Source organism: Pagrus major, chromosome 7 (genome assembly GCF_040436345.1).
Source record: "Pagrus major chromosome 7, Pma_NU_1.0".
In the NCBI taxonomy this organism is placed as follows: domain Eukaryota; kingdom Metazoa; phylum Chordata; class Actinopteri; order Spariformes; family Sparidae; genus Pagrus; species Pagrus major.
The window spans coordinates 19,928,177-19,954,603 of record NC_133221.1 but is presented as its reverse complement, the minus strand read 5'-3'; the positions used below and the strand labels follow the sequence as shown (position 1 = coordinate 19,954,603).

Below are 26,427 nucleotides of genomic sequence, written 5' to 3'. Positions count from 1 at the left end.
GTGGAGCGTCCACGCACAGAAAAAAGGATGTGGCTTTTACTATACATGCAGTATATTCTCTTTGGACTCTGACACAGCTCAAAAGGTCATTGTTTGTCATATATTTCAAGACTTCTGTCTCTAAACAGAGTAGCAAGCAAAGTTAACCTTTACAGTTGATTACCAATTTATTAGTGTTTGTAACTTGCAATAATTTAAAATAAAGTGTGTTAAACTGGCTCAGTTATAGCATTAATCAAGGGGGAAAGGAATTATTAAGAAAGGGTTTCTGCAGGTTCATTTCAATCGGCTTCAACTTTGCACTACATGTGCTGTTCAAGCCAGTTCTTGCTGAACTTCCACCTACCCATATGAGATGAAAGTAACACAAACAGAATCGCATTTAATTTATTATACACACGCATTGACTGATTAGTGGTTATTGGTTTCATGTTGGTTTGGTTTTGTAGTTTTGTTACAGGGTGATCAATGCAAATTTTTCCCAAAACACATTTAAATGTTGGACTGAAGTTAATGCAACTTTATAAAAGTAACTTCATAATACAATCAATCTAAAGACCTGTCAAAATTGCATGTAAGGTATTTTAAGGCCTAAAATTCTGATAAAATTCAGACATTTAAATCCTTTTTAACGACCCGCGTAAACCCTGTAACAGGCCTGTCTTATTAATGATTTCTTTTTAGTTACTTTTAGATTAAACGATTAATAGACATCAAAATGCTTGTTTTATCTGACCACCAGTGCAACACATAAATGTATTAAATGGAGGTTTTAGTTTTACCCTTTGCCCTTTTTCACAATGTAAGTATCCACACAAATAATGCACTTTGAAGACAATTTGGGAAGTGACTGACCTATATCTGGGTTGTTGGAAGGCTTCAGGGCAGCAGCTGCCAGTCTGGCCATCATGGGTGATATCAGACCTTTGCTTGCCGAGATCTTCTCCATGATGGAGGAGGTGGCAAAGGAGGTTGGGGTGGATGCCATGGCTCCGTCTGCCCCTGCTGTGGAGCAACCTTGGGTCAGTGAGTCGGTGGGCATGGAGTGGGCCCCAGAAGATACGGCTGATATCAGGCTAGCGGCTGGCGGAGGTGGATGTAGAGGCAGCCTAGGCATGAGGGGGAAGAATGGGTTGGAAGTGGCCAGAGCGCTGTTGGAAAGAGCCAGGGCCACCGGCATGTTGCTGGGCAGGGCCTGGGACAGCAGGCTGGACATACGCTGGCCTGCACTGGACAGTGAGGGTGCAGATTTGAGGGTGTGGCCTGATGGAGAAGAGGAGACAGCTGTGGTGGGCGTGGCCAACAGGTGCGGTACAGTGGTGGACTGCTGGGTTGTCGGCGAGGCACTCAGGCTGGAGTTCTTGCTGCTGATGGTCGAGAAGTCCATCAGGTCATCATTGCTCGATTCCTCTGGCTCATCCTTCGGCGCCAGGAAAGCGGAGGAGAGGCCCATGACACCGGAGGAGCGGATGTGCCGGCGCTCGTGTTTGCGCTTGTGGGAGGTCATCTGGCTGGTGGAGGTAAAGGTGAAGCCGCAGCCTGAGCGGATGCAGTGGAAGTGATTGGTGGCTTTGCTGTACACGCAGCCCTCATACTTGCACTCCTCATACTTATAGAACTTCTTGAAGCCATCTTTGGCATAGGCATCATCCTTGATGTGGTAGCTCTTGTGCTTCTCAATGTCACACTTGTTCTTGAAAGTGAATGTGCAGCCTGGGCGCCTGGAAAAACAATGGAAAATAAAGGGAAAACATGATTAGCTACGATGCTCTGTTACAAAGCTGCTGGGAGTCATTGAGAGGGTCCACATGATTCAAATACTTCACAATGGAGGAATGATAACTGAGGCGGTTCAGTAACACAGCAGCAGCTCATTGACACGTTGCCACCTGCAACCTTTGCCAGAGGGATACATTCCAGGGAGGGAGTCTGAATCAACTGAGTGATTCTCTATACCCATTGATAATAGTTGGGGTGCATGCTCTTCAAAATAAGAGCGTGATTCAAACTTATGAAACTAAATGCTCTTCAATAAAAGTGTTTTTTAAATATTCTACTTAATTTTATATACTTATTGTTTCTTTCTTTTTCTATTTCCTTCTAAATGTGACTGTAATATAAAATACCAATGTTGCAGCCCAAGAAATGGGGGAGTTGTGATGTCACTTGTGATGTCAGACTGTTTATACATGTAAAAAAACAAAAAACAAAAAACAAAAACATCATGTGGAGAAACATCCACTACATTAAGCCTGTTCACCTGCAGTGGAAGTGTGTAGTCTTCTGCCCGTAGAACTGACAACCGACTGTGCCACAGTCCTCAGTTGCACGAAATCTCTGGAAGCCATCGTTGATCAGCTGGGCGTTCTTTTTATGGAAGTTTTCATGGGTCATGACATCTGAGGTGCTGGTGTACACCTTGCTGCAGCCCACCTGCAAAGCAGAGACAAAGCATGGCAATCAAAAAACAAGATCTGGGCCCACAGCAGACACGAGAGTTTCAGTTTGCAAGAATGGTTTGAAAAAAGCTAAAACTCCGTGCTTTAAAAAGATGTGATACTATACAAGCTATACAGACAACAACTCAGTGTGGTTAAGAAGATGCTAGTGGCCTAGAAATGAGTGGAAGAATGTTGTTTTCACACGTTCACAATTTAATTTGTGGTGATGCGCACCAGAGCGACACAAGTTTCAAGTCAAACGCTCGAATTGGAAACAATCATATCATTGTGACAAACGGAAAATAAGAAAAAAAGTGAGTGAAAGAGGCAGTGGTCACAGCAGGCAGCTGAAACTAGAGTACCTTCCTGGCAAAGCTGCCTTTTAGAAAATGAAAATCATATTTGAAGGGTGACGATGCAGTCACCACAAACTTACTGTAACTCTGAGAACAAATTTTAAAGTTGGAGGGGGCAGAGGAAAGCAGACAGGAGAAAGATGACTGTCTTGGTCTTTAGTTTAAAATGTTCTGGTACTCAGGAGTCCTCAGAGCCAACAGAGGGGGAAAAAACAGGTAATGTTTGAATTAAAAGCAGCAATTGTATATCATCGCTGGCACTTTTCACCCGTACAAACCGGGCAACTTCTCCATATTGAGTCAAACAATGAAAAAAATGCCACTCTGTTTTTTTTCCCCCTAAATCAAGAGAGCCCATGCCAACATCTGCAGGTTCTCAGGGACTGTTAAAACAAGGGCTGAAATGTCCTAATAACAATTACGCCGTTAGAGGGGTTTAAAAAAGAATATATCTCCAGCCATCCTCCGCTGTGCTGCTGCCCTGCTGGCGAGAAAGCTCTCAGCACAATGACATGTTGAAAATAAGCAGATGTAAAAAAATTAAACAAATCCAGAAGGGGGAATTATCTTCAACTGGCTGCTTGGTACTAAAAGATGAAAAATGTGTAGTTTATATAAACACCTTACTGAATTTTATCCATGCCAATTAAGGAGCGAGAGAGTGAAGAGGTGGGGAAAAGCACCAGCAACCTCACGTGTATTTGCCCTTTTACAATTTTCTTTTATTTACTTTAAGACACATAGCAAACTGCTCTGTAAAGACACTTGGCACAAATGAAAAAATAGTCTCTGATTCCAGGCCACAGATGTAGGTAAAACTGTGCGACTCTCAAACATCCTGAAGTCGTGTATGTCTTATAAGTGGCCTGATTTTCCCGATCTGTACATTATCTATATCACAATGCTAATTTTTTTACCTGCTGTATGTTGTTTAATACTGTCCTGAAATGATGCCATTACTACAAAAAGTTGTTTTAAGGCTCCTATTGGACACAGAACCAGGCTTTAGGCTCTATATGAACTGTGTGTGATCCAATTTACTGACAATTGTTTTGTGGCCCTGGAAAGTAAATTGAATGATGAATTATGCATTTATCGCAAACATTATTATTTTTTATCAGCATTAGTGAGTGTGTGTTATTTGTACTGTATGTGATAAATACATGTGGCTGTATTTGCTGATATTATATTTTTTCTGTTTTCGTGTGCGTGCATGTCTACTGTACACGTTTGTGGGTTTATTGTGGGTATGTGTGTAGGCAGAGGAAGAGATGTGAGTCTGCGTAGTGTACCTGCATGCAGTGGTAATGGGTGCTTTTTCCATTGAGGTGACAGCCATGGTAGTAGACACTGCAGTCGTCCAGAGGGCTGAAGCGCATGAAGCCATGCTGCAGGGAGTTGTCCCTCTTCTTGTGCATGTTGTAGTGCCTGATTACATCCTGCTTACTGGTAAACCTCTGCAAAAAGGGGAGGGGGAAAAATAAACGGCAACAGGTTGGTGTTTATTTAAACCAGTCACAGAATCTGCAACAAGTCACTTTATCTCTGTGGAAGCAGCAGCTGCAACATGCAGGAGCCAATTGGCAGTTGAGCAAGGCTGTGCACACTGCAATAGAGAGGGCCAGGATGCCTTTAAAGATGACGAGTTCTATGGTTATTGATTTACTTTGCATATCTCAAATTTGTGTCCTATCCAAATGCAGCACCAAAGGCTCTGGGACTTTCTGAGCTCAGGAGAAGCTTCCACATGGAATGTGAAGTATGTTCCCCATACACCGACTGCCTCTGCATTATGTTTTCTCTTCCACCAAAATGTATTTTTTTAATTAAGATAAATCAATTGACATGCAAGATCACAGTTCTGATGTTTCTTGCTCTGGAAAAATTATGTTCCATGCAGATGGTTTCTCAGACGTGCACAGGGGAAAACAGAAGACAACAGAAACAAACAAACAAACAAGCCAACCAAAAAACGTTTTCCCTTTCAATTCGCTGAGATATGATTCCAGTTTTAATTAAAGCATTAACACTCGCTTTTGGTGAAGGCTGCGCCTGTAACGATGAGTGAATATGCTAAGAGACCCGCCTTCTAAAATTACAAAATAATTAAATAAATAAATAAAATCCCTCCCACTCCAAGGAATAGGGAAGGGGAAACAGAAAAGTCACTCCACAGAGACCTGCAGCAACCAAATCTGCTGTAATTGGGCTTAAGCTGATGTTACAGAAACTGTAACGGGAGAAGCGCAAATCAATGAGACAGTTCTGTCTTCAATCCATATTTATCTCCAGTTGAGGGAAAAACATCAGAAAGAACTATTCTAAAAAGCAACTAATTGCTGTACAAAGTAGGGTAATTGCTTTGTGTCATGTGTTCCACTTGCGCACAAGTAAAAATCTAAGATCTCACACAGCTGTTCATTCCCTTGCTCTTGGCCTGTTTCCCAAAGCATATTTCTGAGATGTTTGACTCCTGTAGGAGCAAACATTGGGATTTTTAATCTAATTGATGGCGGCTTAGAATTCATCATTTTTTGAATAATTTTCCGGAAAAAATCTGGAGCTCAGATCTGGGGTTTCTGGTATCCAATGGTTAATTACGACCGAAAGATAAGTTGAACTGCGGTCATGGTACATTCGATCCATCAAGCTGTCCAAAATAGGCCACGGAGAGAGCTGACTGGGAAAAAGATCTCATTTTCAGTTGAGTGGTGATGAAGGTTGGAAGCCACTTGCTACATTTATTTTAGGATTCCCACTAGTGTGGCAAGATGCACACTCTCCCTCATGTACAAGCCCATGAAAGGAGAATGTTAAGACTCAGCCAATCGCCCAGAGGCTGGCAGTGGGATAATATTCCAGGAGAGTGTGTCATGTAACATTTCATGAGTTATCGCTTCGAAAGGGGCTGCTCATCACTGCCTGCTTGTTTTTTTCAGGGTATTGACATCCCCGAGAGCTGGCTTCCAGAGCATATCTGTGTTTCCATGCAACGCAAAAGCAACAGAGAAATGTGGACCTGACCATGGAAATTGCCATGATAACCTGAACTAACACTCTAAATAATGACATGAAATGATTTTCCTTTGTATTCCTCCAAGAATGTGTCCCATCAGACTGTGAAGTGGGATTCATGCAGAAAATGAAAGCTTGGATCTGTAAATGCTTTTCACCACATAAACAATATTTATCGAGCGGTAATCTCTCTTGATCAGGAGCAGACAAAGGAGATTACAGCTGAAGATGGCTTAATTCAGAAAATTGTTAGCAAAAGGAAGGAAAACACACAGAGCTCTAGCTGCGCATGGATTTTTGACATCTTTGACAAATCTTCCTGTGTTTGTCTAACTCTCTCAGGCCATATGCTACAGCAAACACAAGGCCTGTCTTATGATCTGCTCTGTGTTTTTTCTTCCTGTGCCATACATGACAACTCCTGGGACCAGGACAAGATTAATAACGTGAAGGGGGATTAAAGGCAGGCCCCCAGTCACTGGCAGATGTCTTTAGAAAAAAGAACACATAAATAAAAAAGAGGCATATTTCAAGCATATTTAAAATTAACCCTTGTGATAAAAGGCCAACTGTCAAAGACCAACTGTGCGGGGAAGACGCCTGCAAACTGAACGGATGTAAACACCCATAGCCTGTTCTGGAAACCAAAGGCCAACAAACTTTTCATCTAAGTACACTTTGGCAGGGTGTGACTACAAAAAGGTGACACAATACACTGTTTGTCTTTCCTAGGATCGCCTCTTTGTTGTGTCCTGAAGAAAAAGATGCTCAGCTTATGCGCAGCTCACCTTAAAGGTGGCACTTGAAAATTACCTTTGTCTTAATTTTCTTATTGTGTGAGAATATGACCTGTGAGGCACCTAAGTTTTACTAAAGTTTGCAGGAAACAGAAGAAAATGTAGAATTTGTATTTGGATGGTGCTCAAAAAAGTGATAAAATACTCACGCTCACCTGGTAGTTACACTCAGGGTCCATGCAGTGGTAATGCTCTCTGTACTGGTAGGCACAGTGCACGTGTCCACAGTGTTGACTTCCAGAGAACCTGAAAACCCAGTTGTAGGAAACATTTCAACAGAGCAGTGAATTAAAACGACGTGGGAACACATCAGAGCTTATCGCATACAGAACAGTCACAGGGATGAAAAAGCTGAATGATAAGAAGCTGGGAAAGATAACATTATCAACAGCAAATCAAGAATGATTAGTGAAGAAATTATTTGGAATACCACGAACGGCACAAAATGAAACAGGTGAAGGTGCTTTCAAAGGCATTATGCTCATCTCACCTTCAAAGTAACGCAGCTCACACCCTCAGACTGACTTCTGCTTTCCACACTGCTGCAACAATTTACCCGTCTGTCACACCAATTTCAGCCAAATTAGCTCCATTTATTTCCAAAGCAGCCGTAAGAGACACTTATTACACTGAAACCCTTTCCCTCGACACGCATACACACACCCACTCAAGGATCGGGAACCCCATGACTGCTTTATTTCTCGACGCTGTGAAAACCCTTGTCAAATCAATGCACAGTTCTTTCGGGTTAACCACAGTTTTCCTCCGTGAGGAAAAGGGTCAAGTATCTTGAGATGTAGGAACAACTCTGTCTACTTTTCCTCCCAAACCCTTTCACTCTCTCATCTGGAATCCAAAAAACAAATTTTAGTCTGGTGCTAGTTTAAAAAAAAAAGGGCTGCTGCTTGCTACAGTGTACAGCCACTTTTACGGTGGTGATTATAAGCCTGACGATGATGACTGTTAAAATCCTCCAATTACCAGTGAAAACACACAAATAAACATTTGCACTGCTGCTGCCAAGAACTCCATCTGCTAGCGCAGAGGAGAGGGGGAAAAGGGGGCTAAGTAATATTTTTTCCATCTCTCTTTCGGTTTTTTCCTTGTTAGGATTATCCCAGAGCTGCATTTACAGATCACTTTGCTGAGTTCATTAAGCTAATTGAACGGCATATCCACTACTCTTTTTAAGTTGGCTGCTTGAGTGTGCGTGTGTGTGTCTGTGTGTGTGTGTGTGTGTGTGTCTGGAAATGGTGATGGAGGTAGAGGGGCTTTGGGAAGGTTTGATGGCTCTTTTAGAGAAGACAAAACCAGAAGAAGGACTGCGTACATGCACACAATAAAGCCAACATATGTCCCAACCATTAGTGTTTTCTATACTCTTTTTTCACAGATATACACACACATTTACACTTATGAACACACAAAGCCCCCCCATCCCTGGAGACTGTGGCCCACCCCTCTGCTCATTGCCCAGCTGTATCACTTTGCCTCTGGACAATTCCCACTTGCCGCGTCAGGGGGCCTAATGGGCCGCTGCTATTCAGCAGCAGATTAAATATTAATATCGCCACGATACAGAGATTGCAGCGCATCTCCAGTTACAATAGAGATACACAGATCAAAGTGCCGAGGCAATAGTGGGTGCATGAAAGCATTTAAAGAGTGAAAACTGCAACTAAACAGTACGAGGGAAGCTCTTTAAAACATCAAACTATAGTCTGGTGAGGAGATGAAGAACTTTTTTTTCTCTTTTCACAAGGATTGAACATGAACATGTTTACAAAGCGGGTTTTTAGTATTAGTGTGCACTCATTAGCCCCAGCTCCAAAGAGGACCCTCCCCCGCTTCTACCTCCCCTCTCGGTGCTACATTTGCCCTTTTTATGAGCCCTCCTTTTCCATTTTTTTCCTCCCTCCTCTTCTATCCTTTCTCTTTTTTTCCCAACCCCAACACGGAAATTGAAACTGTATCTGGGCTTATCTGCAGCCTCCCCGTGCATCAACTGCCGAGATGTTTAGACAAATTTTATGCATTATGCAGCGCAAATATCAAAACAGTTCTTGGCAGTGCCAGCAGAAGCCTCATTAAAAATTCCTTAATTAAATCTTCTTGCAAAATGTAATCAGTCCAAGGAAGGGGTTTTGTGTGCATGTGTATGTGTGCGCAGAAGAGGACGCGTGTGTATGTGTGTGTGTGTGTGTCTGTCAGTGCCAAGGCTTTGATTTGTGCCCTTCATGTTATGGCTTGGAGAAGTAATCATTAACGCCAAAGCCACTTTGGCTTTTCAAATGCTGTTTTTCTCTCTTTTTAAATGGAATAAACAAACAAGTGATAATCACCTTTCTAGTGTCGGCTCAAAATGAATCCAGAATGGGAGACATTGTTCTGTGTCCATTGAAACCCAAGACACCTCCCCTCCCCTGATGCTTTTGTCTTTGTTGGTGTGAATGACAGACTTTTTAGATCAGTCAGTTCCTCGTGTGTTCAACAATAAAGGGCAAGACTCAAGAAAAACCTGGCCAAGGCTTATATCCTCTCTGTGTCAGTTAACAGCTAACAGTACACAGTTGCACAGAATTATGTTCTCCTCAATGTTTTAGTGCTATACACACCACAAGTATTTATTCAACCAGTTACAGTAAGCTACCATCAAACCATTTCACTTTCATTACCCCTCATCCCTCGACTTCCCCTCAGCACATAAATTTCAGTCTTTTCTTAATCAATTTACTGCACACAGAACACTTTCATACCCATCTACGATCTAGTTACATCACTGTATAAAACACACAACATCAGAGGATAAAAAAAAGGTTCGCTCTGTTTTGGGTATATTTTTTCATTGGGAAGCACATTGAGGGATTTGCATACCTGGCAATATATTTCTGGTAGAGGTTGATGTCATCGCTGGCGGGTTTATCTGGTGGCAGGCCATTCCTAATGCAACAGCAAACACAAAAGGGACAGGATTAATGGTGAGGTTGGGCTGCCTGTTGTTAATAAAAACAAACTGACACAATATTTACTTACAAGCCGCTCCCAAACTTTGGACTATCAATATACATTTTCTTGTGGCACAACAGCGTTTTCATGTGCCGTATGAATCAGGGATAGAAGGCGCACACTTTGATGCATGGGCTCCCAACCAATGAAAGGCAAAATGCAGGAGCAAAGGGACATTAATCTTTTATGGGGGTATTTTGGAGAGTGCTCATATGCAAAACTGGATAATGGGGATGTGGAAGAAAAGCTCTGAAAAGGTCTTTTCTGATAATCTCTAAGGGCCTTGGCTCTAATACTGATGTCAAGTTGTCTCCAATCAGTCTGGACTCAGTTCCAACAAAGATGTAAGACAACACTGCAGCTTGAAATGCATATAGATCAAGCTAATTGACTTAGTACCAGCTTCAACTCAATCAGATTCAGTTCAAAAAAAGGGAAATCAAGAGGATCTTCATATAACTACATTAGAGAGGCATGCTGAGGGATGCTGTGTACTTTGTGCCACCTGTGATGTGAAGCAGGTAACGGTACTGTCTGTAGAGTGACAGTTATAATACAGTATTGGTTCTGCTTGCTCCCTTTCAGAGATGGCATTTAGCTCCATGTGAGCAGTTCCACACGGGGGATGACCTCAGGTTAATCTGGCCCAGAGGGGAGGATGCACTGCCAGACATTCTCCCGAGCACCCCCTCACCTCCCTGTATACAAGCACCAGACTGGGTCAGTTAGCCAAGCTTGTAGCACCACTGAGCCCCAACCTGACAAAGGCCAAAGCCTGAGGGAGAGGTGCCTGAGGGCTCTTGAACAGTGTCTTTGATAGGTCTTGACTAACTAGAGACAAGGTCAAAACCAATCAAACAGACTCTGGGAGCTGTTTCCTACTGGTAGTGCACACGACTGTAGGCTAGCTCCCCAAACCCCTCGTTTGCTTCCTTTAAAGTGCACTCGTCAGGCAGTGCAGATTCGGCCCCTGTGACTCGCCGGGAGGTTAGTCATGGCTCCAAAGTAATTAAAGGGAGAGTTGTTACACCCTAGCCAAACGAAAGAAGTCAGTCACTTTGCGATGACTGTGCTAAATCAGTCTCCACGGAGTGCTACAGCAAGTAAACACTTCATGTGCCTTCGCAACTCATCATGTCGTGGATCTATTGGGCGCTGTGCGCTATTTCACACTACATTCCTGTTGGCTGCTGTGAAGGTAGCAATTACCTTTGCGTTAGGCTAACTGACTCACAGTAGCAGTTAAGTGTATGTGAGCTTCACATTAGCTCCAAGGTGTTCCACTGGAGTCTTTTTAATCTACCAGTAAACTTTAAAGCAAAATTTTAATGACAAGTTATGCAATTTATTAGCTCATTTCCATGATGTATGCATTGATGTAGTGTAAATAACTAATGCGGTAACACACAATATTATTGTCAATAAGCACAAATCATATAGTTATCAAAAAGAGAGGGATTTCTCTTATAATCAAGTTCTGTATAAGTTATTACCTTATTTTCAACGGCCAAGAAAGATATGTTTTCTGCACCATGTGTGGTTTTTCATTCTGTTTCTTCGAACATATCAAAATATACTCAAGTGATTTCCATTACATTTAGTGAGAAGTTTGGTCATGGACAACGGAATTAGTTTTGGTGCGTATACTACTTCAATCAATAATACTTCAATCCTGCTGAACTGAAATGTACGAACATTTTGTTTTTCTTGATTCTCTGATCAAAGACATATTTTTTCATAAAGGCCACGCCCATTTGTGGCTGCACCATTTTGAATTTTTTGCATAGCACTTCCAGTATTTCACAGCTCCACCTTAAAAACTGAATACAATCTGCACCAAATCTAAGAAAATCTAACATACGTTTAACTCTAAAATCTGATGTACTTTTTCCTTCCTGTGTAACTATAACCACAGGATAAATTGAGTGAATTGCTTTTAAGTTTACACAATTCCTTTTGGTATAAAACTAATATATATAAATCTATCTGTATTTGTATTTTGTTGCAGATTAAAAACTTGGAAGACTTACTTAACAGAGGAAACAGTGCCCGTGGTGATGGAGTCAGTCTTGGAAAAGCTGGACTTCAGGTAGTCAGAGGTATTGAAGCTTAAGTGTCCCGCCTGGTCCATTGTGAGCCCTGGAGCGATGCTGGCCCCAGCTGCGCCTACGGTGGGGACACCAGGAGCTCCTGGGTTCCCTGGTGCTGTTGCGAGGACATTGGGCATCAGTGAGGCCTCAGGAGTTCCTGGCATTAGCTTCTGAATTGTTCTGATGTCATACTTCGAAGGGCGGCCCACTTTGCCAGTCTTAAAGGCGATGGCACCGCCCATGTCAGGGTTGCCCTCACCAGGCTTGAAGAGGTGCAGAAACTTGACGTTTTCCAAGTCGTATTTGGAGGGTCGCTTGTAAGCATTACCATTCTGCTGCTGTAGACTTTCACCCATCTTCAGCTTTTGTATAAAGAAGTCGTACTTGGAGGCTCGAGATGCCATGTTCTGCATGTGAGAGGGATTTGGTGGCTGGGAAGTGCCCAGCTGAGGTCCTCCTGGTGGTTTGTGGTCCAGGCTGGAAGGGTAGATCTGTGCCTCGGCCCCTGGGAGGCATGCAGAGGTCTGGAGCATGGTAGCGCTCTTTTCTTGGGCCAGTTTTGAGTTGAGGTCGTCTGGTTTGGGTGGGGAAGCATGCATGGGCCAAGGTAAGGTCTCACCGGCTTTTAGCTTGCGAATGTACTCTTCGTACTTGGAGAAGCGGGCACGCCGTGAGGCCTCCTCACTGCTGAGGGATGAGGGGTCTGAGGTAGCGGCTTTGAGCTTCTCAAAGCTGATCTTCTTGGTCAGCTCATCCCTTACCTGCTGGTCGTCATAACCGAACATTCCCAAAAATTCATTCATGGTGTTGGCTGCATAGTCTCGCAGGGCAGATGCTTCTCCTGCAAAGAGAAAAAGAATGGGTGAGCTTCTGTGCAAGATGCTTTCAGATTTTTCTATTCAAAGCTGCTACCAGCTGAAAACGTATTGAGTTCAGAGTCACTCTTTGGTGGTGCCTGGCATTGCTGTAACTCTTGACTTAAAACAACATATGTTAGTATAATTGTTGAGCGGTGAAATTGAACCCAACTTAACCCAAGGTTCAAGACGTGTTAATCAGTGGCCAAACTCACCCACTGAGTCTACCAAATGGCTCTCTCTCATTACATGTTGACTGATGCTTGCTTGACCAGTGTTACACTGTCACCATGCTTTTGTAGCTGAATTGGGCAATATAGACTATATTTGACAAATTATTTCATTGAATACATTAGATACAAATGAACTAATCTGGCAAAGAAGTTTGTTTTACAAGTGGAGAATATGCTTTATCCAATTAATTTTTGTCCAATGCTCTCTCGCTTAACATTTTAGGCAAATATGCTGTTACGTTACGGCTACATTATTATTATTATATCTATTTTTCTGAAAAGAAAAATATATATATGTGTATAATTGATTTGATTATGTTGTTCTTGTTATTTCAGAGCTGCAGTAAATTTAACAACAGGAAAAGTGATTCTGCAGTGCAAGCTACAACAGCCTCCGTACATGTCTGTGTACAAGTGTCTACAAACAAGCAGTCTGAGGCATTGCTCTTCCTGTTTTGGTTGCACTTTAAGTCGGTCCTGCAGAATTTGCGGGTGATTGTGCTAAAAGACACACTGAACAAACAAACTATTCTGATTTTTGATTTTGATAATGTTATACTGTCATAACAATAGTAATTCTTTAATTATAAATTAATCAGAGAATAACTTTCGAATAAATTAAACATTCTACATCTAAAAGTGTGACATTTTAGTGACCACATTAAGGGACCTTATGTGAGAAAAAAATATACAGGGGAGGCTCTAGAAAAAAAACTGCTGATATAACTTCTTGGAATGAATAAAACTATCAGCACATTTACCCGCAAAAAATGTTTACATGATGACTAATGCTAGACAATCACAGAAAATTAAAATGACAGAATTTTAACTATCTGAGAAATTACTACATGTAAAATGCAACTCATAAAATCTCCCATTAATCTTGTTGAAAATAAGATGATTATTGTGTCACCTTCAAGAGTGAAAAGAACAAATCCTTCCCTCCTTTCCTCTTTTTACACATTTGTGAACTGAAACATCACTTTCATTTTAAGAGTCCATTAAATTGGACAACTTCCCCAAGGACATAGGCGAAATATAGTCAATGTATAGTTTAATTGCATTATGTGGAGATTAATTCTGGCCCATTAACTTTCATCCAGGTTAGTGCAAGGGGTCAGAGAGTGGGGGAAAGGGAAAAATGATGGGGCCTGAAAGCAGTGGAGGGACAAAGTTCTGCATAAAGAAGAAGAGCGTGGAAAGAGAGGAAAAAGGTACAGAGTGTGTGAGAGTGTGTGAGAGAGGAACAATAAATAGAGAGGGAGGACTTGTGAGGCAGCTTCTCAAGCAGTTTTTGTGTGCTGAGCTCCAAAAATCTCCTGTTGTGTCGGTCTGCATGTTAGGCAGGATACCAGAACACAGACATGCTAGTAATGCAGCAGATGATAATTTCACCTGGGTCATGTAAAAGCTTTGGCCCTCTTGACTCGTCCTTGGCGCCGCTACAGGACCAGGGTCCAAAACCTTTTTTTAAAAATTAGTTTTATTGCTTTTTACACCGTCAGAGCACAGATGGGCTGGCGAGAGGTAACACCGCCTACCACCCGGGTAATTAATACACAAATATTTCAGCTCTTGTCTCAGATTTCTCAGTTATTGCTAAATCAGTCGCTGTGCCCTGCCTTTCACATCTCCTGCGCAGCATGTAAAATAATCCCTAAATTTCCATTCACTGTGTTGGGGTTGCTCCTCCGTGCAGTGGATTGGTATGAAAGAGTATCTGGTGGATCGAAAGGGCATGAAAAATTTAAGAGAAATGGATCAGGTATTTGAGAGGAAATACCTGCGTGTTTGCTACAGATCGTTTTATCAAATCTACCACGTTTTCACATGTACTGAAACCACAGAGCGACACATACAAGCATCTACTGCTGGGTACAGAACAGCTGAACTTACTCTATACTGATGTTTCTGTTGTTCCTTAAGCTGTTTTACTGATAATAGTATATGTCATGAAAGATCACTTGAAAGACATCTGAACACGCCACTTCAAAGTGCAACTTGGCAGAACATTCTTCTCATTTGATTTAGGTGCTGATAAGCTTGGTACTTGGTTGGATTTTATTGCTACTGTATTTATAAGGGTGTCTCAGGTCATAGCATATCATATAGCTCTAAAGTTAGGCCAGACCTGCCCAGTCAGAAAATGCAACTACACTTTACTGTGTGAGGAATTATATCTACAAAGAGCAAAGGTAAAGGTAAAATAAACACTAATTTCAAAACTGTCACCGTTGATTATGTATCGACTGTAAATAACTTCATTGCTAATGCCTGTCGTATTGCAGTAGGTATTAAATTAAAGAAAATACCTGTAATTTCTGTTGGTCAGTTGGGTCAATTGCTAATTATTGCAGAGAGACTAGTGGTTTGTGTCATGGGAGCATGCCTTTTCCATATTCTATTTGCTGAGGGTATTATCATCACCTTCTCCAAAAATTAGTCGAGTCTCTTTATTCATCAGCAGAGCCGTGTGACGAGCTATCAACGAAAGGCAAATGATTGGACTTGAAAGGATTATGACTGGGACTGACAGGAGATAACCTTTCTAAAACACCATGTAAATGAGTTTTCTACTCAAGCCCTATCTGGCTGCCTCTTAATGATGCAATGTGACACCATGTGGGAAACTATGTATGGGTGCATGGGTTAAGGTGAGATTGGCCCCACCACTAATGCTACCGCACACCCATTTAAAAAGAAATAAATAAACCTCCTTTTTCTCTTCTGTTCGGTAACGCAGTTGACAAGTCCCTCTGCACTCTCTCTGGTGTCACGGGAAAATCTACAAAGAAGTGGTGCCTAATCTTGACACTTCAGGCAAGCAAAATCCAACACACGACAGACACCGGCCTCGTCTATATTTGAGGCAATTAGGCCACATTTTCCCTCCCAGATATGATAACAGATGGGTATTATATCTCTTTTGGCTGACCAAACATGGCCATCAGTGTGGCATAGCTTCCCTGCTCACAGGAATGAGAGGCAGAGGTGTCGCTGATGATAAAGGTGCATGCTAGTGGCTATATATGGACTAACCCGCGTTTGAATACCCTCTAAAGGATGTCAGTTTTGAACCACTCAAGCACAATGTAAACGATTTGGTGAAAAATATTTTTTTAATAACATGCAGTGTTTTTCAGCCGGGGAGTTCAGTCGGGGAAAGTTTTGAATAGTGGGATTCTTTTATATGGAACAATCATTTAAATGGAAATTTAAAAAGCAATTTGTGTTCATGTTAGTGAATTAGTTTAAGTGTGTTTTGTTTAAATGGACAGTGGTATCCTAATGAAGAGTTGCTTTGAATAAATGACATTATGTGCATTTGTTCGGACTAATCTGACACACAAAACTGTACGGAGCTTCAAACTTGCTCGCTGTTTGGTTAGTTAATTAACAGGCAGTAAATAGAGAGTGCTTTGAAACAGCTTGGAATGAACAATAACCTTTTACAGTGAACCCAGAATTGCAAATGGAAGTCATGGTCAAGCCTGTTTGATCCATCGCTATGAGCATCTCTGTCATTGCTTTCATAGTTTTTTTTATTCATTGGTTATTTCCATTGACTGGCTTATGAGGGCTCTAATGCGACATCTAAATTATCTAGGAAAAGTATTCTGGGGTTTTGCACTGATAGGAAATCCGCACGATGCCTCAATGTGAGGAGTTAAATGTTTTGAAGGTCGCAGTTTCTCTCATTGATCTTGCAATGTTTGTTAATTACATTGTCACTGATGTTATGAGAGATAATTAAGCCACTATGTTTATATGCATAATTACGTGCACTCCGCATCAGCCTTTGAAAGACAGCGGCGAGAGAGAGAGAGAGAGAGGGAAAAAAAATGTTTTAATTGTGAGCTGAGCAGAAACGTGGCAATATAGATGCCCTAGTTACAATCAACAAAGAGCAACTCTGAAAAAAAAAAAAAAACACTCTAAAGACAAGATTTGCAACTGATGCAGTGTGCTCTCCCCGCAGTCTTCAAACACTTTGGCTTTGTTGTGAGATGTAAAGTAGTGAGGCAACCAGTGAAGGGAAAGGTGTAGGCCTGCTACACAACAGTAATACATATTTACAGACAGGCTTTTTTACGGCCATGAAATAAACACAAAATGACTAATTAAAACCACAAAGCCTTTTTCATTTGCCTCTGAAATGAAACCTGCTTCATTTTCTGAGAAGCCCCTGCCCCCAATTCTGTATGTGGCCAGAGCTACTGCCGTGCACTTAGTGAAAACAAAAAGAAATGTAGACAAAAAGAGCATGTGTACATGACTCTGAGGTAGATACCTAAACCTAGATGAAAGACCAAAAAACTGTTAAACTGAGGTGAGCAAGCACAAAACAAAACTTGTTTTTGTACCGCAACAACCGGTCTCGCCTGCAAATTGCTGTTTTTTTTCTCTGGGTGTCTGTGAACCAGGCTTTATCTATTCATATAACCGAGCTCTGTTTTTTTTCTGCCCCTTTTTACAGCTCTGTTTTAACTTCTGCTACACAAAGGCCACTCTCTCATATAGTGCATATGCGTCTAGTTTCAAGGGTCACAGAGTATATAACCGTAAAAGGTACTTTCTTAAAAGATTGTTTGTGCTGTTGACACACACTATTGCTACTTCAGAATGACTGTTGGAAGTCTCTGCCAGCTTTATCTATTTGATAATCAGTGAATTATACCTAGGGAACATCATGTCATGATTAAACAGGGGTTATTATGAGTCATTTACAAGAGCATATAGCATTAAGGAATATATTAAAACATGCCCATGTCTGCTAACAATAAAAACATGAAGCCCCTGTTGTTTGTGAAAGATAATAACATACTTGACTGTGATATGGCATTGCAATATAACTTCCCTGTTTCTGACTGTATCTGACAATTCATCTCTTGGATTTGACAACTGTGAAAAAAACCCAGAACTTCTCCACGGCAAGACTACAACTCCATGTAATAGAGGAGCTTGAAGCAGTGGCTAAGTTTAGTGAGCTTAGGGAAAATCAAAGACTCAATATGTAATCCTGGGTGTAATATGAAGCTTAGCCTGGTCCTGCCATGCGCTCTTGGCCCACAGCTGCTGAGAGAGTGCATAAACGGCCTTACGTTGTAAGCCTACTCCATTTATGAATTTACAGTGAACCACACACTGACAAGTTCCTGTTTTCCCCTCTGGCCTGCCAGTTGTATCTGTCTTTAGGGTAATAATGTCACTGGCTATTCATAATGTAACTCTAGAGTGTCTCTTTCCAATAATGGGCACACTTAAGCTTATGTGGATGTGGCAATGTCACCCACTCTCTATCTGAGCCTTTGCCCTGTAATACTATGGAGTGGAATGATTTGAAGGGCAAAGGTAGTGTTGGTTTAAGATGTATGAAAAGGGTTGAGTTTAAATCAGAGTGTGGCACACTGATTGGAGGACAGAGAGTCAAAATGTACCTGGAGAGGCGAAAGGTGCTTGGCGACTCTGGGCCTCGCTGGGTGGCATGTAGGTGTCATCTTTTGAAGCCTTGTCTTCAGGTTCTTTGTTGTCATGGAAACTGCCATCCTGAGACCCCGCCGCAGGCTCGGCCTCCTCTTCGTCATCACTGCAACCTTTGGGCTGGACCATGTACACACCCTCTGGAGGGCCGTCTTCGTCAGTGCTGACTTTGAGTTCATGCTCCTGCTCATCGTCAGGAGCTGGCGGCTCATCACCGTACTCGCCGTTGACCCACTTCTCGATGGCCTCACGTCTCTTCTGGTCTTCCTCTAGGCTCTGACTTAGGTTCAGGCTCTCGGGGAAGTTGGTCTCATTGTCATCGTAGTGGGAACTGCCACGCTCGCTGTTGTCTGCTACACTCTGGTCTCCCTCTGCATTCTGGGAGCTGCTGTCGAACACCACCTGGCGGCTCAGCTTGGCACAGATAGCGTTGAGTTTTAGGCCACCTTTCCTTTTGGCGGCCATCTTGGATTTTCCTGAGGTCGTTTCAGTGCATAAACTCCTTTCAGCTGATGGAAACAAAAACAGAAAAAAAAGATATGCGATTACTTAAACTTCAAATACCACATTATCTGTGTCACAGTTTAACAAAACATAACTCCACTTTTCACCCAATAAGCAGGTGTTTTAAATGCGTGCCCGGCAGGCTTTCATGACGACCAGAAACAAAGTTTGAACCAGCTTTTTACATGTCATCAACTTGTACTGATTTTAGACATCACAATGGAAAAATGAGTGATGGCTGCTATTAATAACATCCAAAAGCACTTAACAATAACGGCACAAGACTGGAAGGACACACAGAGATACTGTACATATCTTTCTAAGTCACACCTCTTTGGCCAGCTCAGAGTTTAACACAGTGGTGGAAAAAAAGGGAAGGAAAAAAAAACACAGGCAGCTGAAAATCACTGGCAGATAGGTATCAGACCCCCTACGGTACTACAAGCAGCAAAGACACGGCTACATAATCCTTCACATGACAGCGCTATAGAGACACTGTGAAATGTTATCTTCACTCTCACCTCAAGAGGCTGTGGTCCTGCCACTGAGTGGGGGGCTGCTCAGCATTACAGCTGTCAGGATGTGGAGTGAATGCGCTGAGCACTTTTGGGCTTTTTGGAGCCGTGTTCTCATGTTGGCTATTCAGTAGGATTAGACTCAATATCTGTTTCTGTGGAGGTTGCTGGTTTCACTTTATTAAAGCAAAAATAATAAGCCGTGTACATAAGCTCTTTCTACCCTCTGCTGTCTTTAACTGTTGATCTAACCAAGACAGTAACATGGACACATCGAGCAAAAAATGTTGTAGTTGTTGTGTTTTACATATCTTTGCTTAACAAGACATGCTGCACAGTCTCAACATTTTTTTTCCCCTCAGCGCGGCCTCTCTGAACAATAGACCATGATAGAGTGTGCTTTGGGGCAGGAATGGGTGGCATTATTTCAACCCAAGTGGGGCTATCTTTATAACATGTCCTCTGATGAGGCAGGAACAGCTGCCTGTGGCATTCCGTATCCAGAGCTGCCTTTTTAGGGCAGAAAATGCACTCTGGTACCTTTCACTTTATTTCCAGAGCCACCAAAGTTCACCCTCCAACAGCAATTTTCCAGACTCAAAATCAAGGCCAGATCTTTATCAAGTTGTAAATAACTTTCAAAAAGTGAGCAGGAGGTGACCGTGAGTAACACAGTATTTATGATATATAAAAAAAAAAGCAGTGGAATCGCCAGGGATCAGACGAGCATTTTAACTTGTATTCTGTTTTTATTTTAAAGCTTTGTCAGTTGAGGAGTTAAAGAGCAGATATATTTCTTCTGTGTGTGTGAAGTTGTATTGAATCTTAACTGAGCCACACTGTGGTTAAGATAATACACCATACTGAGCTACGGACATACCATTTCAGCAGACAAAAAATTTGATATCAGACGTAACAAAGTTCTATCTTAAAGACTCAATTCGCTCTCTGTAACAATGAGTGCGAGCCACTTCATTTTCCCTCAGCCATAAAGCCAAGCACAATCATGTGTGAGCCATTGCCAGCATTATGTAAATCACATCGGTGCGACATAAAATCCTGTTTTCATTTTCTTTTGCAAAGCTGTGGAATCATTAGAGGATATACAATTTGAAGGAGTTTACAGATCACCCCGTCACCAGCAGACAATGCACCCCTGTGCTCGCCACACATGCTTTCTCAGTTACTGTATTTACATTGCTGACTTCCTCCCTGAAACAATGACTTCAGGAATTATGTAGTTTTGAGTGGGCCGTATATCAGCGGCACATTACTGTACAATTTAGTGTTGGACAATTGCAGGCGGGGGTGAAAGGGTCACCTTTCAGGAGACAGCAATTTTAGAAAAAAAGGAATCAGCTGGAAAAACTATTAGGAAGTGGAAGACATAAATTTTCAAGTTTTTTTTTTTTTTTTTCAGAAAGGAAGATTGAGGTCATTTGGGTGTTGCAGTGAAGGTCATTTTTTCTGTTTACTGCGTTCAGTATTTCATGCTTTAACTACCGATTTCCTTTGCATCGCAATCTCAGGCTCCTTGTAGGAAATGACCCCTACACAGTTGTTTCTTTCCATTAGTGAGTATTTATGTATGACTTTCTGTTAACAATACAGAGCGTGAGTAGAGGACCAAGTGCTACTGGTTGAGTATCTAAGCAGACCTCTAACTGAATTATCAGACATATTCATTGTTTTCTTTTTAAAGGTAGGGCGTGATTTAAAACAAATGTAATATTGTGAGCCTCCTGTGAGGAAGAACATGCTATGGTTCAATGGTTTATGGAAGCTGTCTAAACTATTATTTATGCTGAGGGTTTCTGTCCACAGCAGCTTTTTGCCATTGCTTACAATAGGGATTGCTATGGTAACACTAAGCTGTTTACCTCAAGTCGTTTGTGTGCATGATAGCGTACAATGAGATAAAATCTGCGGGGACCTACATGAAAGAACAACTTTTCCCTCTGGGACCTACTCCCCCACCTCCCTGAGAGTCCAGTAAGCATTCTGCCTTATTAATGAATATCAGAAAGAAAAACAACACTGTCACATGCATTGGACATTATTTACAGTCTGTTTTAGCCTGGTGTGCTAATTGTCAAGGAGGAGACACCTCAGTAAGCACTGGGAGCTGGAAAAAAAATAGACAGGTCTGAATTTGAACAGCTGAAACTAATTTTTCCAACTGCTTATGTTAACTGTGACACTATTTTTACTGGAAACAGTGCAGGGCCGCAAAGGAGCGCCATTTACTGTCTGTATAAGGCCAAAACCTGAGGAAAAAGTCAAGAAACTATTTTGAATACATTTGGGAGAGGTCAGCTTCTTTTTCATCTTCAGTCAAAAATAAGTGCATCAAAGTTCTTTCGGGTCCTGTTTCTTCTCAGCGCCGGATGACACAGCTTGTGTTCAAGTCTAGCCCTCCGCACTTACTTTTCCACAGCTCTAAGCCCCACAGGTCTTGTTGGTTTTTGATGCAGAGTCTCTGTTTGTGTGCCAGAATGATATCATGCCCAATCAAGTGGTGTTTCAAATCCTAATAACGCTGTTGGAAGTGCATTATTTGTGTGAACGTGCACAGACTGTAATCAAGGCTGCTACGGGTAAAGGATGTGGGAGTTAACAATGGCTGTGAGTGGCAGGGTCACGCCTTTACCTCTCTCTGACATACAAGAAGAGGCAGCTTATGTCCAAAATGCAGGCGTAATCATCTCATGGAAGATGTAAAGTCACATATACAACATATAGAAAATTGAATAACTTGACTTTATTGTTCATTCAAAGTGCAGAGCTGCACCATAAACATACTGACTCCCTGCAGTGTTGTCAGTTTGTATGGAGCGAGCACACAGGAGGGTCTGTATATAAGCAGGGTGGATATTACCTGTTTAAACTGAAGCTTATGTCTTCACCTAATCAAACACAGGTACAGGGCTTGTTGTAGATTCCTGCTGAGTTCCAACATGACTGACACAGGGACAAACCCCCCGCAATATCAGGAGTTAATTAATACAAACAGGGTCTGGGAGATGTCTGTTTAGCTCAGGATTATTTTACAATATGCAACGGAGAGTTGCTGTAGCTCTTTAAAAAAGCCCAGTTATAACTTTATGAACCTTTGGCAGATTAATCGACAAGGCTGCAGCTCCCTGCGCGTAGCTCACTGAACCTTTTGTGTCTCTGGCTCTCAAGGGAGATGTATGTGTGAGAGAGAGTGTGTCTGCATGTGTGTTTCAGAAAAATCACTGAGCCACACAGGCAAACATACACAGACACACTTGAAAATTACCATGTTTTTATTTTTGTAAATTTACGGCTTGCAGGAAGAGAATGTTTTCCTCTTCTCCCTCTCCCCCCTGCATGGTAGAGAGGCTGCGGCAGCCGCAAGGAAGTCAAGCGGAAAGCCACTGATGGACAACTACGCCACGACACCCAGACCCCAGCATCTGGCCCCTCTCTCATTTTTATTACACAAGAATAACAATAAGCAGGTCGCCGACCCCGCCGTGAGATTTTGCCACAGTTTTCCAACAGTCGGTGCAGCCGATGCTGAGAAATTTCCATTTTTCCGCATGCATATTTAATTGAGTTTTGTCCCAGTGGTGCGGAAATGATTTGTTTTTTGCTCTCTGTTCACTTGACTCCTCTTCGGAGTCGCTAACCCTGATTAAGACGTTCCCGTTAATTTCCCAGCGCACACCTTTTTTTTGTGCATTAATGGTTCTGATCGTCTAATTAAAACTTCTCAGCTCGGCTGCTGATCACCGCTCGTTGTGCCTCTGACCTGAAGTTTTAATTGCCGCATCAGAAGCGATAATAATAATTTTGAGGTTCTGATGATTAAAAACAATGCCACTGCCAACTAGTTGATAGATGGGGGTTTAGGGGTGGGTACATCTGAGGAGAAGTTTATGTAGAGAAGGGATTTAGAAAGCGTGCTGTAAAAGCGGGTATACACTTCCAAGGAGCAAGAAGGGAGGGGTGGGTACTATTGTAGGTGATCACTGAGGGGAAGGGGGTGGCAGAGCATATGGAAATCTCGCAGCTCTCATGTCCCTCAGAGTCGTACTGAAGAAACAGGTTTGGCTGGGACTGGGACTTAGCTTTCCCCACCTCAAATCTAAATCTGCCACTAACCTATCCACTTTGGAGCTCTACTCACTTGGCAGGTTTGCCAGGTTTGGGAACGGAGAGAACAAGAGACAGAGAGAGCACGAGAGAAAGAGTGATAAAGGCACATAAAAGATGACGACAGTCCAATACCGTCTGCTTATTTTCATAAAAAGATAATAGCGCAGTAGGCGCGGTACAAAAGGCACATTGTTCATAAAGTGACTGAATGGAAAAAAGGAACCTACAGTGACTGTTGTCTCTGTCATAAAACATGATACTGATGAGATAGGTAGATTACTGTCAAAACAGGAGAAGTGAGTTGTTTGTGATCTTCTTTTAAACTGTACTTTCACACTGTACTTTACAAATCACTCACACTGCAGTAATGGTAGGAAATGATTCGGGCGTGAAGAGAAAGGGAGAGACTGTGCACCCGGGAAACTGCCACCAGCACCAATCTGTCACATTTTGTTCTTTTTTTAACCACTAATAGATTTTTTAGGTTCCACTACAGGATCAATGTTTGGCTGCAAAACACACTGTACAGTACACACACACAGGGACATACAGTCAGGAGGTAGCTGTCTTCTCTTCTCTGCCCTCTACCCTCCCCCCTGTCCCTCTCTCTCACAAATGTATTTTATTATTAATCAGTTGGTTGCACATCTGCCTGCTTGTTGTTTTTTTCTCTATCAATAAAGCACTTATTGCTTTTAGTCTAGAATGTGACCTTGCACATTGTGTGCTGTCTTTCTGGGGGTGCTGACCTTGAAGGACCCGTTTGGACTACTACACTGCAGCTCAGTCCACGGGCTGTTATCAAACACAAGCCCTCAGCCAAGTGCCACGCTCTCGTCACACCGCCGCAAAAACACAAAGAAGACGCTGCAGGACAAAGACAGACGCAAACGGCCCCTGTTACACACAAACACACACACACACACTGACTGCACGGGACAATGGCTGAAGAAAACAATGTATATTTCAAGTGCAGACGGAAGAGGAAAGACGTTGAACTTGAGGGCAATCAGGCAGGAAAGTTGAAATCTGAGGACAAATACGCCCTCCAGCTTCATCACAAACAGGGTAATTATGGTGTTTTCCAGAACAGAGGACAAGCAGCCTAAAATGGTCTTAGGGAGAAAAAAAAAAACAATCTGACATGAGTGACAAGAACCATTCTGACAGCCACGTACTAAAACAGCCAACTTTTATTGAGTTTGCTGCTTAGGGTAATTCATGGGACACACGGCTAACTTGTTAAAATTGTACATCAAATCTGGACTCACAGCTGGCACCAGATGATTACTTAATTTAGAAGTGTTTGTGTTGCGGGAGGTGAAAAAAATAACTTTGCTTTAAAAATAAACAATCGCACTCAGTCTCATGCTTACACAGACTGAAACAAGGGAAATTTATTCTTGCAGCTTTATTTTGACGCTCAGCTCCCATGTTCAGTTTCAAGACACCACAAGTGCAATTTGATAAGCCAACCGCCATGGTAAATGAGCAGACGACCCTGTGTCCCTCCCTCATGGTTGCTGCGCTCGGCGCGGCAGCAAGGCGGTGTGGGTAGTACAGTGGAGAAGGGGCTCAGCGGTGCACCTCTCAAGGGCCCTTGAGCTAATATCTGTACAGATTAACTGCTTCAGTTGTATTTTGGTCACGGGGATCTCTCTTCGCCTTTGTGGCTTGTTGGGAGGGAGAAGGGGAGATGTGTGGGAGTGTGTGTATTGTGCTCAAATGTGTGTGTCAGTAACACACTTTCTTCTACTGCGAAGTGAACGGCCTGCTCGCCTAAGAGGTCAGGAGCCGCCAGACTGGTGTGTGTCACTCCATGTCATTATCTTTGGGGCCATATTTAATTTAGCAGAATCTGGAGCTGCTGAGTAAGTCATCCCCATCCTTTTACCATCACCTACCCCCTCTATCTCTCCACAGGACACGCACACACAAACACACACAGTGTCAATCCTCCAGGGTAAACTCAGCACACGCCGCTCCATTAGTTATCAATTAAGTCTGGAAATCTCCACCTGGCTGACACACACACACGAAGCCAACACACATACGTAGCACCCTTCTCAACAGGAAGTTGAGGAGAGCGTGCCTTATTTGACTACGAGTGTGGGTGAGAGAGTGTGTTTGTGTGTCCGTGCGGGTGGCACTTTTGTCCATGAGGTTAACCTTGATATGAGGCCCTGTCAGGCCAGATAATGTCAATCAATGACAAGCCCTCACAGATAACCCCTAATGTGAAGCCTAAAAAGCAAAGCTGTTTAGATCTTTAGACATGCCCCCTTTCACCAGCATATGAATTGCATTACAAGGAAATGAGCTGTGGCATTTCTTTAATAAGACTCTTAAGACATTTTGACAGCATATAAGGCACTCTGCCGTTAAAAAAAATTAAATAAAGCCCCTGCTGACAAAGCCTCCTCACACAAGGCAGCACTCTGATGGGCAGATCCAAGTCCCTGTTAAGTGGAGGAAAGGAAAAGACATGTAGGGAGGGGGGAAAAAGGAAAAAGAAGGGTGGACCTTTCCCTTCTTTTTTCTCCAGCTCCCGGGGACTTCTTAATTGATTTCCAAGGTTACGTTTCAAATTTGTTTTTCAGATACGGGGGCCTTGTGAATGAGAGTGCGAGTCAATGTTTTTCAAGCAATTTCCCTAAATTCGGCCTAGTTTGGAATGTTTGCATCAGATCTCACTGACCTCCTTCCCACTCTTACCTCCTCCCTCTGTCGTTGCTCTTTTTCTCCTCTCTCTCTCTCCTTGAAAAGAAAGAAGGAGGTGACATTTACCCCCAAAAAAGCATGTATTTCCAGACAGGATGCCTGTGCTGACAACATCGATCCCTGGCTACCATTAAAACATTTGCTCTGCCTGACAGACTTTTCCTCTTTTGGACTTTATATGTGGTAGAATGAATCACAGGTGCCCGTTAAAATGTCATCCCGGGCAGGTTCTCTACCTGTCCAAAAATGACCCGTCACTCGCTTAAAACTGGAGGCTTTTTCAAAC

General features: G+C 42.5%; 1 protein-coding gene across 1 annotated transcript in view; it reads right to left on the bottom strand.

Moving 5' to 3' along the window:
* The window catches only part of casz1 (castor zinc finger 1), a 75,271-nt gene that overhangs the window by 14,104 nt on the left and 34,740 nt on the right, over positions 1 to 26,427 (bottom strand). Inside the window, exons 2-8 of the mRNA XM_073469473.1 lie at positions 18,234 to 18,785; positions 11,646 to 12,546; positions 9,484 to 9,549; positions 6,765 to 6,855; positions 4,090 to 4,254; positions 2,261 to 2,433; positions 856 to 1,721 (exon numbers count right to left, since the gene is read on the bottom strand). Coding sequence (XP_073325574.1) covers positions 856 to 1,721; positions 2,261 to 2,433; positions 4,090 to 4,254; positions 6,765 to 6,855; positions 9,484 to 9,549; positions 11,646 to 12,546; positions 18,234 to 18,785 — 2,814 coding nt within the window. The remainder of the gene's footprint in view (positions 1 to 855; positions 1,722 to 2,260; positions 2,434 to 4,089; positions 4,255 to 6,764; positions 6,856 to 9,483; positions 9,550 to 11,645; positions 12,547 to 18,233; positions 18,786 to 26,427) is intronic.